The sequence below is a fragment of the Metopolophium dirhodum genome, chromosome 1, assembly GCF_019925205.1.
Source record: "Metopolophium dirhodum isolate CAU chromosome 1, ASM1992520v1, whole genome shotgun sequence".
NCBI classification, from domain to species: domain Eukaryota; kingdom Metazoa; phylum Arthropoda; class Insecta; order Hemiptera; family Aphididae; genus Metopolophium; species Metopolophium dirhodum.
In genome coordinates, this window is record NC_083560.1 from 92,438,230 (window position 1) to 92,460,838 (window position 22,609).

Consider the following 22,609-nt stretch of genomic DNA (forward strand, 5'->3'; position numbering starts at 1 on the left):
TAACATATTATTATAAATGATACACAGCGTGCCTGTTACAGCTCAACACTTTCTATCGTCAATGGTTTGTGGAGGTCAAATGGCGATATTACTTTCGCCTCCATCAACTGTGAGAAAGAGAATATTCGATCATTGGTAATAACTAATAAGTTATCTTTATTTCGTAGGAGACTGAAAAACAATACAATAGTAACGAAAATGGCGATACACTATACGTCGGTCTGTCGGCGGATCGTTACATCGCGTGAGATGTACTGTGCACTGCGCCACTGCGTTCGTGGTCGGTTGCGCGCGTAACTTAACTAACAAGTTGCTGAGTTCCGTGTCGGGGCGCGCAATCTTTTGGCAGGAATAACTTTAACAAAGGAAAACGTCGTAGCTTAAGACATGGTTTTGCGTGGTGTGCGGTCTTTTGTCGTGATCGGAGTGGTTGAGTTTCATCGGTAGGGAGGTAGGTACGCGGCGTCGGCGTACGCGCTAGCGCGGACTGGTTGTGACGGAGCCGCGGTCGGTGGTGACCAGGAGGGTACCAAAAGTGAGGCGAGTATTGTGGAGGCGACAGCGGAGCCACCACAGGTTCGTTGCGCAACTCGTCCATCTTGAATCGTGGTTCGTGGTAACAAATGTTGTACGGGTCCCGGTAATTATTATCCTGATTTTTACGCGACCCTGGTAAGTGTGATAAGGCCCCGTATCACCTATAGATAATATGTGTATTATCTATAGTATCATCATAATATTCTTATTGATAAAATATCAATGCTTAATATTGACGATAGTGTGTGGATGTGTGATCAAAATCCAAAAATTCATAACTTCATAACGATGACTTAACCAAATACTAAAATACGATATTATATTATACTATTTGGTCTAACACAGTAACGTGAAAGACTGACAACAGTACCAGAATTTAACACAGAAATCAGTATAATACCTAATAATTGTTGACTTTTCGTCGATTGTTATCAATTTTTGTCGTAGGTACGAGACAAAATCTTTAAAAATCTTTTTATAGATCTTGGGCACGAGACGCTGACTATTTTAATCGGCCACAAATTAACAAATCAATTTAATTTAAAATACGGGCATACACGGCTTGGTCAAAACGGAAAACAATCGGTAATTATCTTTAAAAGCAGTACTTCGCTTACTGAATTTTTTTTCATACACTGCATACTTTGTTCTAATGATTTTTTTTAATTTCCCAAAGGAAGTATTTATGTATGATACTGCTCTAGGGGCAATGATTTAAATATTTGTATACTTACCTTTTTATGATTTTATATGATAAAATTACGAAAACTTTTCATTCAATTCAAGTACCTCTACGGCTCTACTTATCTGTTGGAACAAGGCCCAACACTCGAACTGAAATTGTAGTATCTAATGTTGGTACCTCAATTTTTGGATTTATTAATTTGTTTGTTTGCGTTTCAAATTCTTTGATCAGTTTATAAAGGAATCGTTTTCGACATGTCGGCAGATGAAGTAGAATCGGAAATTCATTTCATGAAAACTTATGGTATAATGAAATGGGACGAACTAATGTAAGCAAGTATACAATTCTTAAACCAATGTTATTTTTTATTTAGTACTTATTTATTTATATTAATATTTTACATAACATAAGAATGTTAAATGATGATCGTAAATCACTCAACCAGAAAATTGCACTTGGGTTGGCCACCAAAGAGGAATTGTTGAAGCAAATAAAAGTCGAATTAAATATGTTGGATACATGTCAACTTAAAATTGATGTAAGACTGACAGCTGATATTATTTCAATTACTTATTATTGTTATTATTTTTTTTTTTTTTTTTCATAGCAAGAAATGAAAGAAAATGACACAGAGTATATCAACACTGAAATACTTACCATTTTATCAAATCGTATCAATGATATGTACAACTGTATGTTTCTACTGTTTCCTGTTGAAAAGACTTCACTATCAGAATATATTGAATTCTGCTCAAATAATGTAAGTCAATAAATTACAACCTAAATGATTTTAATATTATAAATAAGATGAGTTTTTTAATTTTTATATTTTCCCTAAAGATTATTGAAAATCTCAAAAACCTACTTTATATAATAATTTTATGTTTATGATGAGTTATGATCGATGACTAATTGAAAAGTATGCCTACTTGCATATCGTCGGCTAATAGGCCAATTGTTGTAACTCTCAATAATGAAATTGTTCAGGAGGCACTAAAATATAGTTTTTTTTATGATTCTGTTAACTTACAAGCTTAATTTTTGTTTTTTTAGATTCTAAAATAATGTATTTATAAAGGAATGTCATACTTACTAAACTTAATACAATATGATATATTGTTATGTTACTCCAAAGTGAAGTTGGGTTACACTACTTGGCCTACAATAATATTAATTATTGTGGCTTGATAATTTCAGACAGTGATGGATGCTGTAATTGACTTAAAATAATTAAATTGTGCCAATTACTGTAACCCTCAATAAAATATCTTATTATAAAGTATAATAGTAGTTGAAGACAACAAGTGATATTCAATTAAACCTGTTTATTGTTTATAAATATAAGAACAGTATTGTAATAAATATTAAAAACAGCACTTATAAATTATGTATGATTAATAGGAATTCAACAACAAATAAAAATTAAATGTATTATTAAAAAACAAAAAAAAATAAAAACAATTACTCAACCACTATTAGGTACCTACTATTAGTTTTTTACAGTATAGGTAACTAATATACAATTATAAAATATTTAACAAAAATTATGACAATAAAGGTGTGGTACCTTTAATTTTGATCTCGTTCAGTCTCTGTATTACAGTCTTCTTCATCAGTCTCCTGTAGTGTATCTTCCACTATTTCATTTCTTTTTAATGAAATATATTCTCTATGATACCTGTTAGGTATGACACCACTTTCGCAAAGTTTTAATAAATCAGTGTATTTTGCCACTGATATTGGAAGTATTTTTTTAAATGCTGGTTGAGGTTCTGAATTTTTCGGTAACTGTTTGTCTTTAGAATGTCTACGCTCTTTTGTTTGAGCAATTGTAACAGTTTTTTCTTCACTTCCTGATTCATAACAAAAATTCAATAAAATAGTAGATGATTTTTTTGGGAAAGTAACTTTTTTTAATTCACTCATTTTTATTTTTTGTCCATCATCTGTTGTTGTCAATATAGGGAAATTATCGGATTGAAGTTTTTTGAAATCTTTAAAATCTGTATGTTTAAGAACAAAAACTTCATATGGTTTTGGCTTGTTTCTAGAATTCACAATTATAGTTGGCCACTCAGACGGTGCCCAAACAATTTTTTTTTTAAGTTTGAATCAATTGCTGAATGAACAGAGTCTACCGGCATATAAGTATGTCCAGGTTGTAAATATGTTATACTAACAGAATTAATGTTTATAGCTACTTTATTCATGAAACAAAATATTGCTGAAAGAACTTTATTATATTTATTTTGGCCCGGGCATGAGTCACAAAATAATGATACAGTATTAACAGTGGATCTTTCTTCAACAATTGTTAAGTACTTAATCAAAGTAGAGCATATTTCATTAAAACCTCTTAGACCATCCTGTTCTCCCCAAACAAAGCAATAACCGTTGCGAGTACCGCTTTCATAAAGTGTTTCGTTATACATAGTACATTTCCTTGAATAAAATAGAAGCATACTATCTCCATGAGGAGTATTTAAAATTTTTTGTAAATCAAACGATGTACATACAAAAGACATGTCATTTTTAGATTTTACTTGTTCTTCTAAGTGAACAGTTTTTGAATATTCAGCATTTTTAACAAGTTTCTCAAACTTAACTTTTTGTACCTCAGTTAAATTATCTTCACTAATATTTTTCATACTTTCACATACATTGCATTTATCCTTCTTAGGTATATGAAACCCTATGTTAAACTTGTTGGTGAAAATTTTTCTAAAAACTGTTTCACTAACTATTTCAGATTTTAGCGATTCACAGTGAATCTTATATGCTCTATAAACAGCAGAAATGTTTTTATGTTCAGCAGGTAAGTATTTTTTGGTGTACTGGCCCTACAATAGTGAGATGGAACAGCTGGTAATGATTTAATAAATTGATTAACTGTTTGTAGATTACTAGCAGGTGTTTTATTTGAGGGTTTATTTTTACCTCGGTTATCTTTTTTAGCAGTTAATAATTTAGATTTATTTGAATCAGTGTATTTTAGATAGGTCTGTGTAATATAAAGTGTTTTCAAAAAAAATTGTTGACAAACTTTTGTCATTACACCATCAATTGGTAGAAAATAAGAATTTGAACAGGTTTTTTTAATATCAGTAGAACTTGAGTATCTTCTTTTTACTGGCCCAGTCTGTATTGATGCTATAAGAAAATCTTTTCTCTGCTGACCATCTAGTTCATAGAATGCTTCGAAAATATTTTGTCTTAATTCTTCAGTTATAATACCATAACTATTTTGACACTTTTTTGAGTAGCACGGGTTCGGTTGGACAGATTTTTCTTTAATTACAGTCCCTTTTCTAGTCTTATATGATTTTCCTTCTATTCTGAGTGTTGCATTTATCTTGTGTTTATTACCTCTAGACAATTTCTTGTAGGCACTTACACCAATCTGTGTATTATCATAATTATGTGCTTCTTCAAGTACCTCAACCTCCATGGTATGACAACTATTGTTTATGCTATTAGCTTCATTAATTATAATATTATTTATATTATAATCATTTGTACACATGTTCACTTCAAATGTAACATTATTATTAATAATACTACAGTTTTCTAGGCAATTTGTATTTGTATTATTAGTGCTCAGTTCATTATTATTAATTTCTGTTGGTATGTTAATAACTATACAATCTTGAACACAAGTCATAGAGTCTTGAGTTATTTGTTCATCTACTTCATCTTGATTAGAAAAGACAACTTCTGTATCTTCATTTATTTTCAATGGAATAGAGTTTACCCATTTTTGAACATTTTTCATTTTATTAATTGATTTTAATTGATTACTTACATTTTGCTGATCGTTTGTATTCTGTCTTTGTTGTAATTATTTGGCAAAACAAGGTTTATCATCTTACTAGCCCTATTCAATTTAGTTTTGGTATTCATAATGATATTGAAACGCTGTACACAATTAACTACAAAAAACCTGCATTAAAACTATAACTAGTTTACTAGTCTTATACTGTTATTATCTTCTTATTAGCTTAAGTTCTTTAACATAATTCATTTAACCCGTCGTTGGTCGCGTGGTGAGATATTCTCTCATTACGATATTATTTTGGTCACCACTGTCTGTTATATCGGTTTATTGCCTATTAGTTGTGCTATACCTTATCAGATACTGATAATCTAAAAATAGATGGGCATTAAACGACTTTGTAATTTATTACATATTTTCAGTATCCGTTTAACGTGACTCGTATACACACGGTGAGAGAAATTCTCTATATGCGACCAAACAAGTACGTTTTTTCTGTGAATTATTTTACTATGGATAATAACATATCTGCATGGCTTGAGGAAGCTGACGATGATATGTTAGATGATTTTGACCCCGATGAAGATGACAGTGATGGAGACGTATTAGATAATCCAGAAAATAGTTCAAGAATAAAAAGTTTAATTATTTTTTTTTTTTAGTAATAACAATATATTAATGCTCGTTTATTCAAATTTTAATGTGTAATGTATTTTGTAAAAAAGAAAAAATATATATAGTTTATAAGTGCTCATTTATATAATAAATGTGTTTTGGTAGTTTATTACATATTATAAGACTTATTGAAGAAAGTGAGAGAATCTCTCACCACGCGACCAAAGGAGTACAAAAAAAAGACGCGACCAACGACGGGTTAAGCATAAAAATAAAGTTTATTGTTTTAAAATAAAATGTTCTACGATGACTGATTAGGTTTCTTATCAGTCGAATTGTTATTATAAACTCTATTATTTTTATTTATATCAGTGTTTTCAACGAATAACAACATTATATTGTAATAGTTATAATAATATAAATAATATAACAATAAATTACCGTATTAATATAAATAAAACGTAGTAGAAAATAATACTTAAGTATAATTTTATAGTGGGTTACACTATTTGGCCTGTAAGATTGTAGACCACCTAAAACACTATATAGGGATATGCTGTAGAGTGTAGGCTTACACTAATTGGCTTGCTGAAGAAAAAATTGTTTGAACATGACGTTGATATTAACGTCGTGGCTTACATCAATTGACACTGTTTTAACAGTGTGGCTTACACTAAAAAAAATTTAATTATGTTGAATTTAGACAGGAATTAATCATTTGAGGGTTACAATATTTGGCCACAATGTGTATTTTCTCTATAATAATCCATTTCAATCATAACCTGAAATTAGAAAAAAGTGAGGGTTACATCAATTGGCCTATTAGCCGACGATATTGATTATTATGACTATCAAAAATTAGTTATGGGCAACGGTATAATTTTGTGTATCGATATTGTTCCGATTTTGTTGATATTGTATCATGATATCATAAGCTATCGTAATTAGTAAGATATTGATGTCCTGTCTAATATATTTTTTAATTATTTTAAATATTATCTATTTAAAGAGATGTGAGTGCTGTAAATTTACCAGGTAAACTTTTACTGGAAAAAAAATTTACCGTAAATTGAATATCATTCAAATATAAGATACTTCACTGCAGTGGCGTGGCGAACTTCATTAACTTATGATGCACAATAATTTATATTAGTAATTATGTATTTACGTAAATGGTAACTGAGAAAGATTGGCTTAGTCTTGGTGTGTAGTTAATAAAATATTTATGTGAAATGCCCCTAATCTCCAGGACACCTACCACCCTTTAAACTGAGGCACGTGCCTCAAATTAAGTCCTTCGTCCCGCCACTGCTTCACTGTAACAATAATTATATGGTAAACCTATGTAAAATAAATATACAGAGAAACTTCCATTTAACGAAATATTTTCGAGAACAAAATTTAACAAAATATTCTATAATCCAAATTGTTTTTGTTCCCCATAAGATTTTGTAATATGGAAGTTAGGCTGTAGTAATTCTTGTATGAGACCATAAATAATGATGATAAACAATAGCTAAATTATAAACACATAAGACAATAAATAATATATAATAATTAATTTAATATAATTTATTAATATCTGTTTCAATAATTTTAGTATTAATTTTAAAGTTATTTTAATAATAATAATAATTAATATTTGAATGTCGATAATACATTTTCACATTGTATATCTAACTATTATATTGAGAAAGTTATGAATTTAAATTTTGAAATAACCATTGAAATACCTATAACAAGAAGAATTTGATTATTATTCTTGAAATATTTATTTAACCATTATAAATTCTTAATTGCAGACATTATTTATTACTAAATGTAGTAACATGTTGAATACACTTATGTTGAGATACCATAGTGATCCTGAAGTATATATAACTGCAGCGACATATGAATTTGATGATCGAAATGATGTTGAATCAGCTAGACAATATTTCACAGAAGGATTAAAATATCACAAAAATTGTAAGAGCTTATACGTAGAAGAGTTCTGGGTAGAAGTACAACATTTAGAAAAGACTGCAGGTGCCTCACTTCCAATTGCCATTGGAAAATATAGAAACCTCATAAAACGTTTTGAAGGTGATATTGAATTTCATTTTATATTACTGGACAGAGCAATAAAATTAAGTGCAGTTAGAGAACTTCAATGTAATATTGTCAGGTATTGATTAGGTATTAAAAGAAAGAAGTTAGTGTACATAATTAGAAATGTATTTTTTTTATGTAGAGATATGGTCAGAAAGTATAGACATAGTGAACTAATGTGGCAAAAATTAGCTAAAATTCATTTTGATGGTTTTATCTATCATCGAGAAACTGAGCAATTACATTATGATAAAAATTATATTAGTGGTATTAGGTCAGTATCCAAAAATTAAAAAAAAAAAATTTTTACCATAATTTGTTTTATAGAAACTGCATTAAAACATATGAAGACGGATTAAAAGAAAATTTACCATTAAAAAATAAACATAAGTTATGGAACTTTTATATTGATCATATTATAGAAATACGGAAATCTTATCGCATGAAAAAAGAAACAATAAGAAATTTTATGAATGAAACAATGGAGCGAGCCTTTCAAGAAGCACACAATAACAAAGCATTACATAAATCTGAACATTACATTTATTGGGTACATTTTCATAAAGTATTACTATTTAATACAAAAATCGTTTGTTTGTTTATTTTTATTCAGGCTAAAAACACAAATATAGAATGTCATAGTGTTCTGAGAAAAGGAGTTGAAGTGATAGAAGATAGTGTAGAACTTTGGATTACTTTAATATCATATTATTTAAGCTACGACAGTCTTGAAATGGCCATTGAAGCTTTTCAAGCAGGTGTTCGGGCTTTAGCAAACAAATCAATGCCTTTATGGAAAATTCTAATTTTATATTTGGGGAACACTCATCCAAAATTGGTAAAATAAGTATTAATATTTTGATAATTTCTCAATGATAAACCTACATAAAAATAATTAAATGAAACTCAGGCGTTAAAAGTTATCTCGTTAAGATGACGTCAGCGCACCATTTGTTTTATCTCTGACCCACACGCAACATAGCAAATTTATGTTTAGCAAAACCAACCATGTGTTGTAGCTTTTAATATTAGAGTGAATTCACCTATTATCAAACCTTAAATTAAGAACATTACCTGTGTCCCTACATTGGCTTTTTTAGAATATTTTAATTTTTATACAATTTATAAATATTTTTTAATTGTAGTAATTTACAAGCTCATAACTTAAAAATTAAAATAGGCAAATTAAGGACACAGATTATGTTACTATCTATCTAAACTATCAAAGTTTGATAGTAGCTGAATTCACTATAACATTAATAGCAAAAACACGGGGTTGGTTCTGTTAAATGAAAATTTGGTGTGTGCGCGTAGAAAGAAAACAAATGTGCGTTAACATCCTCTTAATACTTGATGTAGATTATGCTTGTAGAATTTATTGACCAATAATTATATGGTCTTAATATAAAAAATGTACTTTACAAATTACCAATATTCTTGCTATAAATTAACTTGAGTCTATATCTTATTACATCTGTGATTTATTCATTCATTTCTAATGTCTATTGTATTCTTATTTAATATATAAACTACATTGACTATAATGATATCACATGAAATTTGCATTTTGATTTTAATCTTGTCTTTATTTGTTCAGTTAATGTAAACTTCACAATATTTAACTTTTCTCTCAAAATAACTGAAACTGTCGATCAATTTTTTATTTCCTAGTAAACAATGGTATTTTGTTTTGACATCCTGTGTAAAATATATTTTGTCTAAAATTAAATATTTAATTGTTATACAGTGAAATTCCAACTAATCAACACATTTCAGTAGCAGTCAACTCAATATGTTATAATTCCCTAAGTGTTTTATTATTTTTTTCCAGTATATTTTTTACTCTTTTTCTCTTCAATTATAGCAGATCACCCAATAGAAGTATCTATAATCATTAAGTATCAACCATTAAGTATTGGCCCACCGAGTTTTAGTATTTCTAACCTTTGATTACTGTACAGTTTAATAGTTTGATTCAATTATATTTTCTATCAATTTTTGTACTAATTTATAATTATTTTATAAAAATAAAATTAAGACCAAACATTCATAACCGGCCCACCGAGATTTTCTCGGTAGCTCATTGGCCCAATCCGGGCCTGTCTATAATACTTAATAAACTTGCCTATAAGTAAGTGTTCGATAATTATATAGAATACTATAGATATTATTTTCTCCTTGTGAATATTTTGTGGTTTCTCTATATCAGTATTTATTTCAATTTAGCTCCAACAATTATATCATGAAGGCTCACATTTTCCATTCCCAGACATTAATTTTGTAATCAGGCCTGAATATTTGGAATGGAGTGTAGTTCACAATGGAATACTTTCAACTCGTGAATTATTCGTTGAACTTAGAGACATACAACCAGAATGCAAACAGTTGTATACAACCATGATTTCATTGGAACTCACTCAGAACTCTGGTATTACTAAATTGAAAACTATAAGAAAACTGTATAACGATGTATGCAATACTTTTGGCCAGACTGACATTGGTGAGTATCAACTATTGCTACAAATTACAATATTATTGAAGCTGATTTAAAATTGGTTATACAGGAGTGTGGTCTGACTGCATTCGTTTTGAATACAAGTATGGTTCTCATAAATTAGTGAAAGAAATCTATAATGCATCATTGCTGTGTTTAGAACCAGATTTTAGGAATAGTATGACGAAAGAGTTTGAAAAACTTAAGGAGGAATTTATGTATGTATAACTTATTTAATTATTTAATAAAGCGTAAATTATATACTAAATGTTCTGATGTGTTTTGTCTGTTTGGTTTTTAAGGGAAGACAATCCTAAAGATGGAGGAGTTATTGTTATTGATGATGACGAATAATTTTATAGTTAGGAAAAAAATTACATAGGTGTGTATTTATTTTATTTATATTCATGTTCTAAGTAATTTGTAAACTTATTTTTTTTTTTTTTTATGCCTGTGATATTATGTTGTGTTAAGTCTCTTTATTATTTATAGTTATTTTTATTTAATTTTTAAGTGACATAAGCAAAAACAAAATGATATTGATTTCTATGTTAATATTATATTAATAAATACTACAATGCAACAATTGTGTAACATCCAGTTGTTTGAACAAATCACTACTATTTCAGTGGCGTATAAAGGGGGAGACCCCTAGGCCAGAGCCCATAGGGAAATACTGAAATTGCAGGTTCAATTAGTATTGCATGTATGTCTAATGTCTATTATCTACACTATTTACAGTTTTTCACCATAATTAATTTAGCTGGTTGATTAAAATTGTGTTTAAGGAATTAACAAGGAAATGTTAAATTGTCAGGACTTGCTTTGATGACTTTGATGTTAAATCCATAGTAAGATATTAGATAAAATTTAAATATATATATGTATATATGAAATTGTCAGTATTTAAAAAAATTAATTTTACATAATAATTATAAAATAAAATTGCGCAATTTTTATTTGTATTGTATATGTCATAATTATAACCACCCATAGTAAGGTATGTTATGAAATAATTATGAGAGTAAGATCATATAATTCATAATATTATTATTATGAATTATGAGGCACAATATATTATTTATAAAATATTTAAATTTTTAGATACTAGTTATTATAAAGTAATGTAAATATCACGTTATATTAGTAACTTCTAAAATCTAAATGTTAGAACTATTATAACAAAAAAATACTGCAAAGATGTTATAAAACTTTTTGTAGCAAAATCGCAATTAAAAAATGAAAGCGAGATTCATGGTTTTACCATTTTATCAACAATAGATAATTATTTCAAAAAAAAAAGTCGGACAGTGAAATGGAATTTATATTAAAACTGTAAATGTGATTATTCAAATGTTGTATATTTAATTGTAATTTAACATTTACCTTAACTTTCTTGAAATTCGAAGTGCAATTGTAGCAGTCTATGTATAACAAAATGTGTCCATAACCAATGGTGATAAAAATAAAATATTTTCTGTTTGATGGTTTTTTTTTATTAATGACTAAATATAAAATATTAACTTTATATTATTAAATACCTTAGTTGAATATCAGAATATTTTTTCTCCTTTATTAGTTTAAATAATATGTTAAAGAATAATAATTTTTGCACTCTTCACACTTTTATCAGACATTTTAATTAAGGGGATTCCACACTACCACTTTTTAGAGTAAAATAGACCATCGTACTAACTTGAGTTTTACTCCTATAATAATTTTAAAACATATTTGAATTTATTATAAAGTCTATTTTGAGTCTTTCAAATCAGAATAATAATAAAAAAATTTTAAAACTATTTATGTCCAATAAAATTTTTAAGAATACAAGTTTTTTTTCTAAAGTTCAAGTGAGGTAATTTGTTTTCAAAATTATTAACGGTGTAAAACTAAAGTCGGTAAGTTGGAATTCGTTTAGGTCTATGATTTACAACATTTCGCCATGCAATAAATTTGTTGTTAGGCATAATGTGACATTTGCATGCGAGTGCGCAACGCTTATCTAGCTTGCCGTGAAGTCACACACTAATAATAATTTACTACACCTGCACGCCACGTACGCACGTACTATACAGATTGCCTAAAAATTGCCTATACTCAACTCCTTAAAAACGGTCGGTATGGAATCCTCTTAATACAACGTTTTATGTTAGTTAAAACTTAAAATAGATTCAATAGAAAACAATATACTTTGAAAATATATTTTATGATATAGTTCAACTTTCCTATTCCATAAGTATGTATAAGATGCTTTTTCCAAAACTAGTATATTATAATTTATATAAATACATATAAATTACATATTTAATTACCTATGCATTGACTTTACGTGTGGTTTATTTTTCCATTGAGGGATCTTTAAAATATTTGATTGTCTGATACTTCACATTTTATTGTCTTGATATTAAATAGTATTAAATAGTTCATAAAAATATTAATCTTCTTTAAAATTTATTAGCAAATATTAATCTTTAATAAATTTAAGCTAAAAATATCAGAAATATGAAATCGGTAAGTAACATACCCAATAAAAAATTAAGAGTACTCCAAAGTACGCGCATTTAAGGGGTTTAGTATAGGCATTTTAAATTACATTTCGAGAAGAAAATTAAAATATGTTTTATCCACGATGTAGACACTCGGCGTCGAATAGCGAGTCGTATTTTGACGGCATTTAATGCGGGAATTGTCCGCCGGGAGCGCTAAGAAGGCCGATTCTATGTAGTGGAATAGGCATCAAAACTTTAAAAACGAATGTAGTTTACTTCCCAAACGATTTTTCGGAACTTTTTTTTAGGAAATGTTAATATTTTTATGCTCAACGTGTTAGTGAAATCAGAATTTACCTATTTTACTTACTTTTTATGTTATTTTTAATAAACCACGTAAAAATTAATTGTAGGTTTTATGTGGTTTATTAACAATAACATAAAAAGTGAGTAAGATAGATAAATTCTGATTTCATCAATACATTAAGCATACAATTACTAACATTTCAAAAAAAGAAAGTTCCGTAAAATCGTTTATGAAGTAAAATACATTCGTTCCTAAAGTTGTAATGCTTATACCGCTACATATAATTATTTAAAGAATCGGCCTTCTTAGCACCATTGCCGTCAAAATACGACTAAAAATGTCTTAATCAAACATAGGAAGTGACTACACCGTATTATCTACATTGTGGTTTTATCCTAAATATACTAATTTACATACTCCGTTTCACAAGAGAGTGCGCCCGCTCTCTGTATACAGCGGCTCAAGTAACGCACCACAAATATTACCCCGACTAACATTTTTAATATAATATATCAGTATAGGAGTTATTTTTATGAAATAAGTATAATTTATTTTGATTATTACTTTTTTATTATTAAAACTACCATAAAACATATTGTAATAATAATAAACTAAATTGCACCAGTAACCACTCTGTATAATCTTATAACAACGTTGTTCGACAAGGGTACGACGGCAATCGACAAATACCGACGGTAGGCAACCTCACCAGGAATGTGGTGCGGATGCGCGGAATTGAACACGTTTTGGTCGCTGCTCAATCGCACTATCGTGGAACGGAGTATAATTCAAAGTATTTTAAAAGTGGTCCTATATCAGTAGGTACCAACCTTGGTTGCGGAATTCCAGGATAATGAGATTATAATATTGAAGAACGGTTTCGCGCGGGACAAACATTACAAGTACTTTACGAGTACATTATTTACAACTAATTAGAAAATTTGAATATTCACACTTAATAGAAGAGAACTTTATCTGTGTCGTAGCTTTTTAATTTTTTTGACATCAATATTCAATTGTTTTTAATAGACATAAAAAACATGAATCTACGAACAATTTAGATTGTCTTTAAGTTATGTATCAAAAAAATAAAATCGCTATGACTTGCATACATTTTTATACCTGTATAGTAAAAATTTGGGAAGGTTTCTGAAAATACCACTTTCGTAAAATGTGTCGTCTTACGTTGTTCCGCGCATAACCATTTTTATAGATTTTTATAGATAAATGCTACACTGCCTGTGAGCGTCCTTAAAAGAAAACCCGGCTATTGCTGAATGTTGGCGTCACCTAGCAAGAAATCACTGAACTATGGAAAAAATTCCTGAAATAGGGATATGTGGCATCACCATATATCCTCTATATATCGTAACATTCTTTATATCGTGCATTCGTCTTGCCGAGCCTATTTAATGCCAATCAACTATTGTATTTTAGTCGAGAAAATAAATATGGCCGATATGCACAAACAGTATGGCTATACGGAATCTGATATTGATGTTATATCCATAGACCTATAAACTACTGGACAGCGCTTAGAGAGAGAAGTAAGGGGTACGATATAGAGTGAGCAAGAAAGGAAACAAAGTGCCTAGTAACATTTATACAGTTCCTTATGCGGGCAGGGTGGAGTGGACTGTGCGGTACATTAGTAAGGTTATAGCTATATTATGGTTATATCTCTTTACTTGTCATAAAACGTGCCACCAGAGGTCTCTCTGACGACGGCCGTACTAGGCCGTACACAGTCGTTTGGGTGGGAAAGTAGTGGGAATAACGGCGGTCGGCGATCATCCAATCATCCAATACTCTACCGACGGCAATAACACGACAAGTAACAACAACATACCACTCAGACAGTCAGACAGTCTAAAAACCGTCGATTATCGAGAATTGTCAATTATTACTTTTTTGTTTCTGCGTCCACTACAATGCCTGCATACGCGTCCGGAAAGCTCATCATAGTGTCCAACAGGCTTCCATTCATTCTCAAAAAAAACGAACAAACGCTAAAATTGGAAAGAAAAGCCAGGTATGATTGTTGATTGGGAATTGGTTTTTAGTAATATAATAATTAATAAATAATATAAAAGATACGAATAGTACCGCGTGTTTTATCTCGTTTGTTGTTACTTCTAGTTGACTTTGACACTTGTTGATCAACAAGCCAACAACAAACATTATATTAAGTACTTTGTGTGTGTTTACAGTCTATACGGCATACGGTAATTGTATTAGTTAGGTACTCTGGTATGGTCATATGAATATGAATGGGTATGACTGTGTCAGTGGGTCTGTATTTTTTTAACAATATTTATTATTTTGTTACCCACCAATTATTTTTAAGACGGCGTAGGTACTGTGCCAGGTTTTTTTCTTTTTATTCCAAATTAATGGACGATGCTCAACATGACGCTATAAGTGAAACGTTATAAAACGTTCCAGAGATGGCGTTGTGCTCCATATCGCGGCGGCGGCGGCGGCAAGCAATCGTAACCACGGTTGTAGATCGAAACTATTTACAACTGTCATTGTAGATTTGTAACCACACCCATAACGTTTTTTTTTAAATATTTGTTATCTGAATGATATTAATTATAATATATTATATCTATGTTTATGAACTTCGATCATATACAATGGATAGAGCTACTGCCTAAATATTTGAGGCCAACATAACTAAGAGGAATTGGTGAAAATGCGGATGCGCACAATTGATATCATGCATTCACGATCCCGATTCGTACTACTGTTATTACGAGCATTTTATTTCACCTCTAGCTTAGTGATAAATATTCGACGAGTACTGAGACGCATGTGCAATAAAAATCGGTCCTCTTACGACTCGTCTTCATGGTGTATTCAACAGATGCTTTTATAATGCAGAACCTCTATCCATAGTATATGTTAATGGATATATATATGTTAATAATAATATCTTGTTTGATACAGCAATTGTGGTTCGAAAATAAATTAATATGTATTATAATGTATGTTAATTATAGTAAAATTTCCATAGGTTAGGTATTTTTAATTAGGTGCCTACTTAATAATTATTAGTAAGGTCGTAATTATTCTAAGTAAAATCTAAAAATGACAACAATTTTTTTGGCGGTGGGTAACCAAAGAAATTTCCAAATGAAAAAAGACTAACCATAATATTTCTATAATTTCGATGTGATTTTAAAGACATATTTCAATGCTCACAAAAAATCAGTCTTTTTAATTGGCTTAAGTTTTTCCTAGTTTTCTAAACCTAGTTTTAGTGAAGATTTCGCAATATTTTTATTGATTGTTATCAATTTTCTGCCCTTAATGTGAATAAAATAATAGTTTTTAAAGACTTTATAGTAATTAAAAAATAAAAGACTTTTATCGTTCTAATGCATTTTTAAAATCCTATCTTTGCTCATTTTGTATGTAGGTACCTGCGTAGACCAGTTTCTGGTGTATGAAGGGGCAAATTAAACACATGTTTTTTAGTAGACACTATTTTATAATTTGGAATACACCACTATTTATATTTTGTTAACCATGCTAGATTAAACTTTCTATTTTGTGTATTCATTTTTTAGAGCCCTAAAATTTACCATCGGGAACCCACATATTTTGTAAAATGTTTATTTTTTGATAACCAATTAACTCTTTATTTACAAATAAAGATGTGCCATAATTTGGTAGGTACTAAGTTAATAATACCATCATTTAGTTGGACATTTATAAAATAATATTTAATTCCATTATTTTCTGTAAAATATTGCCTAATATCATAGTTGTGATGAATTCCAAAAATGAACATACACAACAATTATTTTTACTTACTGTAGTTGTCATCCAACAATAAACGATAAACGATACTGGATGTGTGATGAACGTCAGAAGGGACAATATGGATTAAATAAAATTAGTTTATCATCAAAGTATAAAAACACCTAAATACAACTGGATATTAGATATACATAAATACATTTTGTTCCAATTGATATTTGGATATAGTTTGTATCACTCGTTCAATACCTACCTAATATTAATAAATTAAATGTTTTTTTTTTTATTATTAGATATTTCATAATAAAAATAATAATAATTGCTATAATATGATAAACCGTATTAATAATCAATGTTCTTATTATGAAAATTACTGAAATAACATTTAGTAGGTATTTCAAAGTTAATGAACTTTACTCATTTATCTATGTTATAAGTACTTTGTTAAATTCATTATTGTTAATTTTAGTTTAATGAAATTTAAATAAATATATTATAATTGCACTACTTACAATATAATTCCATGTTCATAGGCAAAAGTAGAGGAAGGCTTAAGGGGCTAAGCCCCCCCCTCCAAAAAAAAAAAAAATTTATAAATTTCTTTAAGCTTTATTCAATATTAATGAGGTCTTCACCTCCACCAAATCTCAAATGCTTTTTACGCTATGTACCATTAAAAATAATCTATATTCTATATAATCTCTACCAAATAAACTGTGTTTATTAATATACATAATGATTTTGTAGCACTGGTGCATGTTATAATTTTTTTAAGATTGTCAATTTTAAAATATTGAAAAATATTAGGAATTATTGTCTAACATTTCAAAATCTTTTAATTTTAGTGCTGGTGGGTTAGTCACTGCTGTGGCACCTGTTGTAGTTCAAGGAAATGGACTATGGATTGGATGGGCTGGTATTCACTTAGAGGAAGGTGAAAAAATACCAGAATCTGATCCTAATGATACAACACCTACTGCTGGATTACGTTCTGATAAAGTTGGTTATTTAATTAAATAAGAATTTAACTATAATGTAATTTATTTGAACAATTTTTAATGTTCCTTCAAGGTTATACCCGTTGATTTTGATCCTCAAACGTTTGATAGTTATTATAATGGTTGCTGTAATGGAACATTTTGGCCTCTATTCCATTCAATGCCTGACCGAGCACAATTTTCTGCTGAATCTTGGAAAGTAATAATAGATGCAAAAAAAATAAAATAATTATTGTAATGAAACTAACTCAAATTGTTTTATTTTGTATTTATAAGTCATACTGTGCAGTCAATAAAGAATTTGCATCAAAAACAGTAGGGGCTTTGGAAAATTTATCAACAGAAGAAACAGATTCTGGAACACCTCTTGTTTGGTTGCATGATTATCATCTTATGTTAGCTGCGAACAGTATACGAAATGTAAAGTTTAATATTACATATTATATAGATAAATAATTTAACCCTTTCACTGCTACGCCATTTACGCATTTCAACCTGTGTTCTACATAAAATAAAATTTTAATTTAAATTTTTTTAATTTTCAAATTTTAATTTTCAGATCTTTATGATCTTATTATTTAAGTTTAAAACAATTCGAGTCAATGTTTCCTAAACTTGTACAGTTACCGGCAAAGATAATATTATAAAATACAGGAATGTAATAGTACGTCTGGACTCTGGAGCAGTGAAAATGTTAAATCAAAAGGATGTAACATTTTTTTTTTAATATCACAGTACAGCCAAATTAATTTGTACTTTTTACTTCTGAAGTACTATTAATTTATCTTAATATAAAAGAATTTACTACGAGAATATAATTTTTACATAATTATCAAACTAATTTCATCTGGCGAAATTAAATAGAAATTATGTCAAAATAAAAATTCTTTTCAAAAGTTGTACACTTATCTTTACAATGTAGTTGAAGTAAAATATTTTTAAGCATCGAAACATATTGTATACAATTATATAATTATTATTTTAGGTTGCTGATGAAAAAAATTTGAAATTTAAATTAGGATTTTTCCTTCATATACCATTTCCTCCATGGGATATTTTTAGGTTGTTTCCGTGGGCTGATGAAATTCTTCAAGGAATGTTAGGTATGTACCCTACCTCATAGTAGTTTAATGAATATACTTACATATTATTTATGGATACTTTGTTTTCAAGGTTGTGATATGATTGGTTTTCATATTGAAGACTATTGTTTAAATTTTGTGGATTGCTGTCAGCGGAGATTAGGTTGTCGAGTAGATCGAAAAAATTTACTTGTTGAACATGGTGGTCGCACAGTACGTATTCGTCCATTGCCAATTGGTATACCATTTGATCGATTTGTCGAAATGGCAAAGCAAGCACCCACTGTAATAAGTACATCATTACAATTGATACTTGGTGTAGATCGATTGGATTACACTAAAGGGTTAGTACATAGATTAAAGGCTTTTGAATTCCTATTGGAACGATATCCACAACATAAGGGTAAAGTAGCACTTATGCAAATTGCCGTTCCATCACGTACAGATGTTAAGGAATACCAGGACCTTAAAGAGGAAATGGACCAACTTGTTGGACGAATAAATGGTCGTTTCTCAACTCCTAATTGGTCACCCATTAAATATATTTATGGTTGTGTTAGTCAAAATGATTTGGCAGCTTTCTATCGTGACTCAGCTGTAGCAATGGTTACACCACTTCGTGATGGCATGAATTTAGTAGCCAAAGAGTTTGTTGCTTGTCAAATTAAAGAATCACCTGGTGTTCTTATTGTATCTCCATTTGCTGGCGCTGGTGAAATGATGAATGAAGCTTTAATTTGTAATCCGTATGAATTAGTTGAAGCAGCTGATACTTTGCATAGAGCATTGACTATGCCTGAAGATGAAAGGATTTTAAGAATGAGGTGTTTGAGACGTAGAGAAAAAGTACATGATGTAGATTTTTGGATGCGATCTTTCCTTAAAGCAATGGGTACTTTAATATTTGAAGATGGAGATGATGTTTTGCCAACTACCATGCAACCAGTCACTTTACAGGACTTTGATGATTATTTGGCTAAGTAAATATTTGTTTTACAATTATATTACAATATGTATAAATATATTTTATTTAATCATTTTTATTATAGATATATTGGGAACACAAACAAGCTTGCATTGCTTTTAGACTATGATGGTACATTAGCTCCATTAGCTCCTCACCCAAACCTAGCTACATTACCTTTAGAAACTAAAAGTGTTTTAGAAAGGTTGGCCAATATGCCTGATGTATACATAGCCATTATTTCTGGTAGAAATGTTCACAATGTTAAAGATATGGTTTGTTATTAAATATTAAACTATCATACTATATACAACAAAATAAATGGTTGAAATTAATATATATAGGTTGGTATTGAGGGTCTAACTTATGCTGGTAATCATGGACTGGAAATTCTTCATCCAGATGGAAGTAGGTTTACGCATCCAATGCCTAAAGAATATGTAGAAAAAGTTGGAGATCTGTTGAAAGTGCTTCAAGAACAAGTAAATAGAAAGTAATTATCAATGAACTATTAACTTATTTGTTTTTATTTTTAGGTTTGCAAAGATGGTGCATGGGTAGAAAACAAAGGTACTTTATTGACATTCCATTACCGTAAAGTACCTGTTAACGCTCGACCTGAGCTTACATCCACAGCACAGCGTCTGATAGAAGAAGCCGGATTTAAAGCAGGCCAGGCTCATTGTGCCATTGAAGCCAAACCTCCAGTACAATGGAACAAGGGACGCGCATCTTTGTATATTTTACGTACAGCTTTTGGTTTGGATTGGAGTGAACGCACACGCATTATTTATGCAGGAGATGATGTAACCGATGAAGATGCAATGCAGGTAGTTTCTATTCATCTTAAAATTAAAATAATATTCACCTAATTGTATTTATATTATTTGAAAGGCATTAAAAGGTATGGCAGCAACTTTCAGAGTAGCCCAGTCTCAAATAGTTAAAACCTCTGCAGAACGTCGTTTGCCAAGTACTGATTCTGTGTTAACTATGTTGAAATGGGTTGAAAGACATTTTGGCAAACGGTTACCTCGTGAAGATAGTTTTGGTAATTTAAACAATAATCACAAGAGTTCATTTGTAGATATTGAATTGGAGCTCAGTATGCCAGAAGAAAAGTCTCCACAATAATACTAATTATTCACAAATATTAATATCTTTATATCTTGAAGTTTTTTTTCACTCATATTCAGTGACACAGCGTGTTAGTATAACAATTATAATATGTAATTGTAATATTATTTTTATGTAACTGAAGTATGTTTTATTTTTGTAAAAGAATACATAATATTCATGTTCAATATTTATAGAATGTTTGTAAATTTTAAAATTAACAACAAATAAAATATTCTGTAAGTCAGTTAAAGGTTAATGAAAAAAAGTAATTAATGTTTAAATTTAAAAAAAGATATGGATTAACAGGTCTATTACATTCTTTAAATAATATATAATAAAAATTAAATAATATAGTTTATAGTTTCTTATATTTTATATTTTAATTATCAAGCAATTGGCTATCTATAAAATATATTTATTAAAATGAAACACATATACAGTAGATAGTGATAATCAATAAATGTATCATTCGTGATTATCAATTATGTTATTTTTCATTCCTAATAAATTGTAATATTTAATATGTTGAACAAATTTTGCTACTTAGTAGAAAGCAAAAAAAAAAACCAAATATATAGTTACAAGGTGATATGTTAAAATACCAGCAAAAAAATAAATACTTAATTAAGTTTAAAACTAACTAAATTAAAATTTTCAACTTTATACCATCAAAACAACTGTGCCATCATCTAAATTTATATTTGTAATCGGGTAATTTTTTTTGTTAGATTTAATAGTTTAATTAATACATTATTTATATATCATATTATACAATATATAGTACTTATTTTTTTTATATATTTAGCCCACAGTGGTTTTATGTTATAAGATACATTTAGAATTATAATAATAAACAACATTAAATAATATGATACATTTATCTATGTTTGCCCATGTGTGTAAGCAATCCACAACCAAGTCTATCGCACTATTTGTACATGAGTCTTCCTATACCTAAGGATGTAAACCTTAAAGAAGCCATTTTTAAATTTTTAGAATGTGGTATAATAATAGGTAAAATATTTTTTATATAATTTTTTTCTTTAATTTTAATTATACAAGCTAGGCCCTTTTGACCATGCAGCATTACCCATTTGAGATAACATAAGTCATTACAAAATAGTAATTAATAGTAATTACAATAACTTATTATATAGAAATTTTACAAAATTAGATTAATAAGTCATTAAAGGCAAACGGCATTAGATGTCTTAAAAGCTTATTAGCCATATAGTTGGTTGGTTGGTTGTGCCCCCCCCCCCTGAAAAAAAATATTATGAACTTGTAGCTCAATAAATATTACCACAATATTACCTTATTACCGAGGCAAATAATTTGTTGAAATCACTTTTAAGATATGAAATAAGTATAAAAATATACTCATTGTTATCGTATATTAACATCATAGATAGGTAGGTCGTAGTCTGTAGGCCGTATAGGTACCTATACATAAAATTATTTATCGTAGATAGTTTGTGGTAAATCCATAAAGATCACAATATAGGTACTACAAATATTTTATCAGACAACATTGACTGCATTTTAGTCGTCCACTTTCTGTGTGACATTATATTTAGTGCTGATTGCTGAGTGTCATTAGTGATTATTCAATATTATTTTTTTCAATTTTTACTATGGACATTCGATCGTTTTTAATTAAAAAAAAATCTGATGAAGATATTCTGCTC

At 29.1% G+C, this 22,609-nt stretch overlaps 2 protein-coding genes across 7 annotated transcripts; both read left to right on the forward strand.

Moving 5' to 3' along the window:
- Positions 1 to 752: 752 nt before the first annotated feature.
- Positions 753 to 11,655, forward strand: LOC132934546 (U3 small nucleolar RNA-associated protein 6 homolog). Of its 6 annotated transcripts, XM_061000867.1 has the most exons (11): positions 753 to 1,122; positions 1,324 to 1,391; positions 1,454 to 1,550; positions 1,634 to 1,760; positions 1,830 to 1,982; positions 7,412 to 7,776; positions 7,843 to 7,974; positions 8,028 to 8,538; positions 9,927 to 10,200; positions 10,265 to 10,412; positions 10,497 to 11,655. In XM_061000867.1, the coding sequence occupies exons 3-11, from the start codon at positions 1,477 to 1,479 to the stop codon at positions 10,546 to 10,548; spliced, it is 1,836 nt and encodes a 611-aa protein (XP_060856850.1). In that variant the 5' UTR covers positions 753 to 1,122; positions 1,324 to 1,391; positions 1,454 to 1,476; the 3' UTR covers positions 10,549 to 11,655. The 6 variants fall into 6 exon arrangements, with proteins under 6 accessions (XP_060856850.1, XP_060856851.1, XP_060856848.1 ...); XM_061000868.1 differs by having other exon boundaries at positions 753 to 1,550; positions 8,028 to 8,250; positions 8,314 to 8,538; XM_061000865.1 differs by having other exon boundaries at positions 753 to 1,391.
- Positions 11,656 to 13,234: 1,579 nt separating this feature from the next.
- LOC132934162 (uncharacterized) lies at positions 13,235 to 21,719 on the forward strand. Its single transcript, XM_061000437.1, has 10 exons — positions 13,235 to 15,022; positions 17,604 to 17,757; positions 17,830 to 17,955; positions 18,033 to 18,176; positions 18,742 to 18,859; positions 18,930 to 19,818; positions 19,888 to 20,077; positions 20,147 to 20,284; positions 20,339 to 20,632; positions 20,697 to 21,719. Exons 1-10 carry the CDS (start codon positions 14,922 to 14,924, stop codon positions 20,934 to 20,936), a joined length of 2,394 nt encoding a protein of 797 aa, XP_060856420.1. The 5' UTR covers positions 13,235 to 14,921; the 3' UTR covers positions 20,937 to 21,719.
- Positions 21,720 to 22,609: the final 890 nt, after the last annotated feature.

Excerpts from the sequence above, each read along its gene's own strand:
- LOC132934546 (XM_061000863.1), top strand. The coding sequence starts at position 1,477 with ATGTCGGCAGATGAAGTAGAATCGGAAATTCATTTCATGAAAACTTAT. Across the intron at positions 1,551-1,633 it reads ATGAAATGGGACGAACTAAT|AATGTTAAATGATGATCGTA; the intron begins GTAAGCAAGTAT and ends ACATAACATAAG. Across the intron at positions 1,983-7,411 it reads TTGAATTCTGCTCAAATAAT|ACATTATTTATTACTAAATG; the intron begins GTAAGTCAATAA and ends TCTTAATTGCAG.
- LOC132934162 (XM_061000437.1), top strand. The coding sequence starts at position 14,922 with ATGCCTGCATACGCGTCCGGAAAGCTCATCATAGTGTCCAACAGGCTT. Across the intron at positions 18,177-18,741 it reads CTGCGAACAGTATACGAAAT|GTTGCTGATGAAAAAAATTT; the intron begins GTAAAGTTTAAT and ends TTATTATTTTAG. Across the intron at positions 20,078-20,146 it reads TTCACAATGTTAAAGATATG|GTTGGTATTGAGGGTCTAAC; the intron begins GTTTGTTATTAA and ends TAATATATATAG.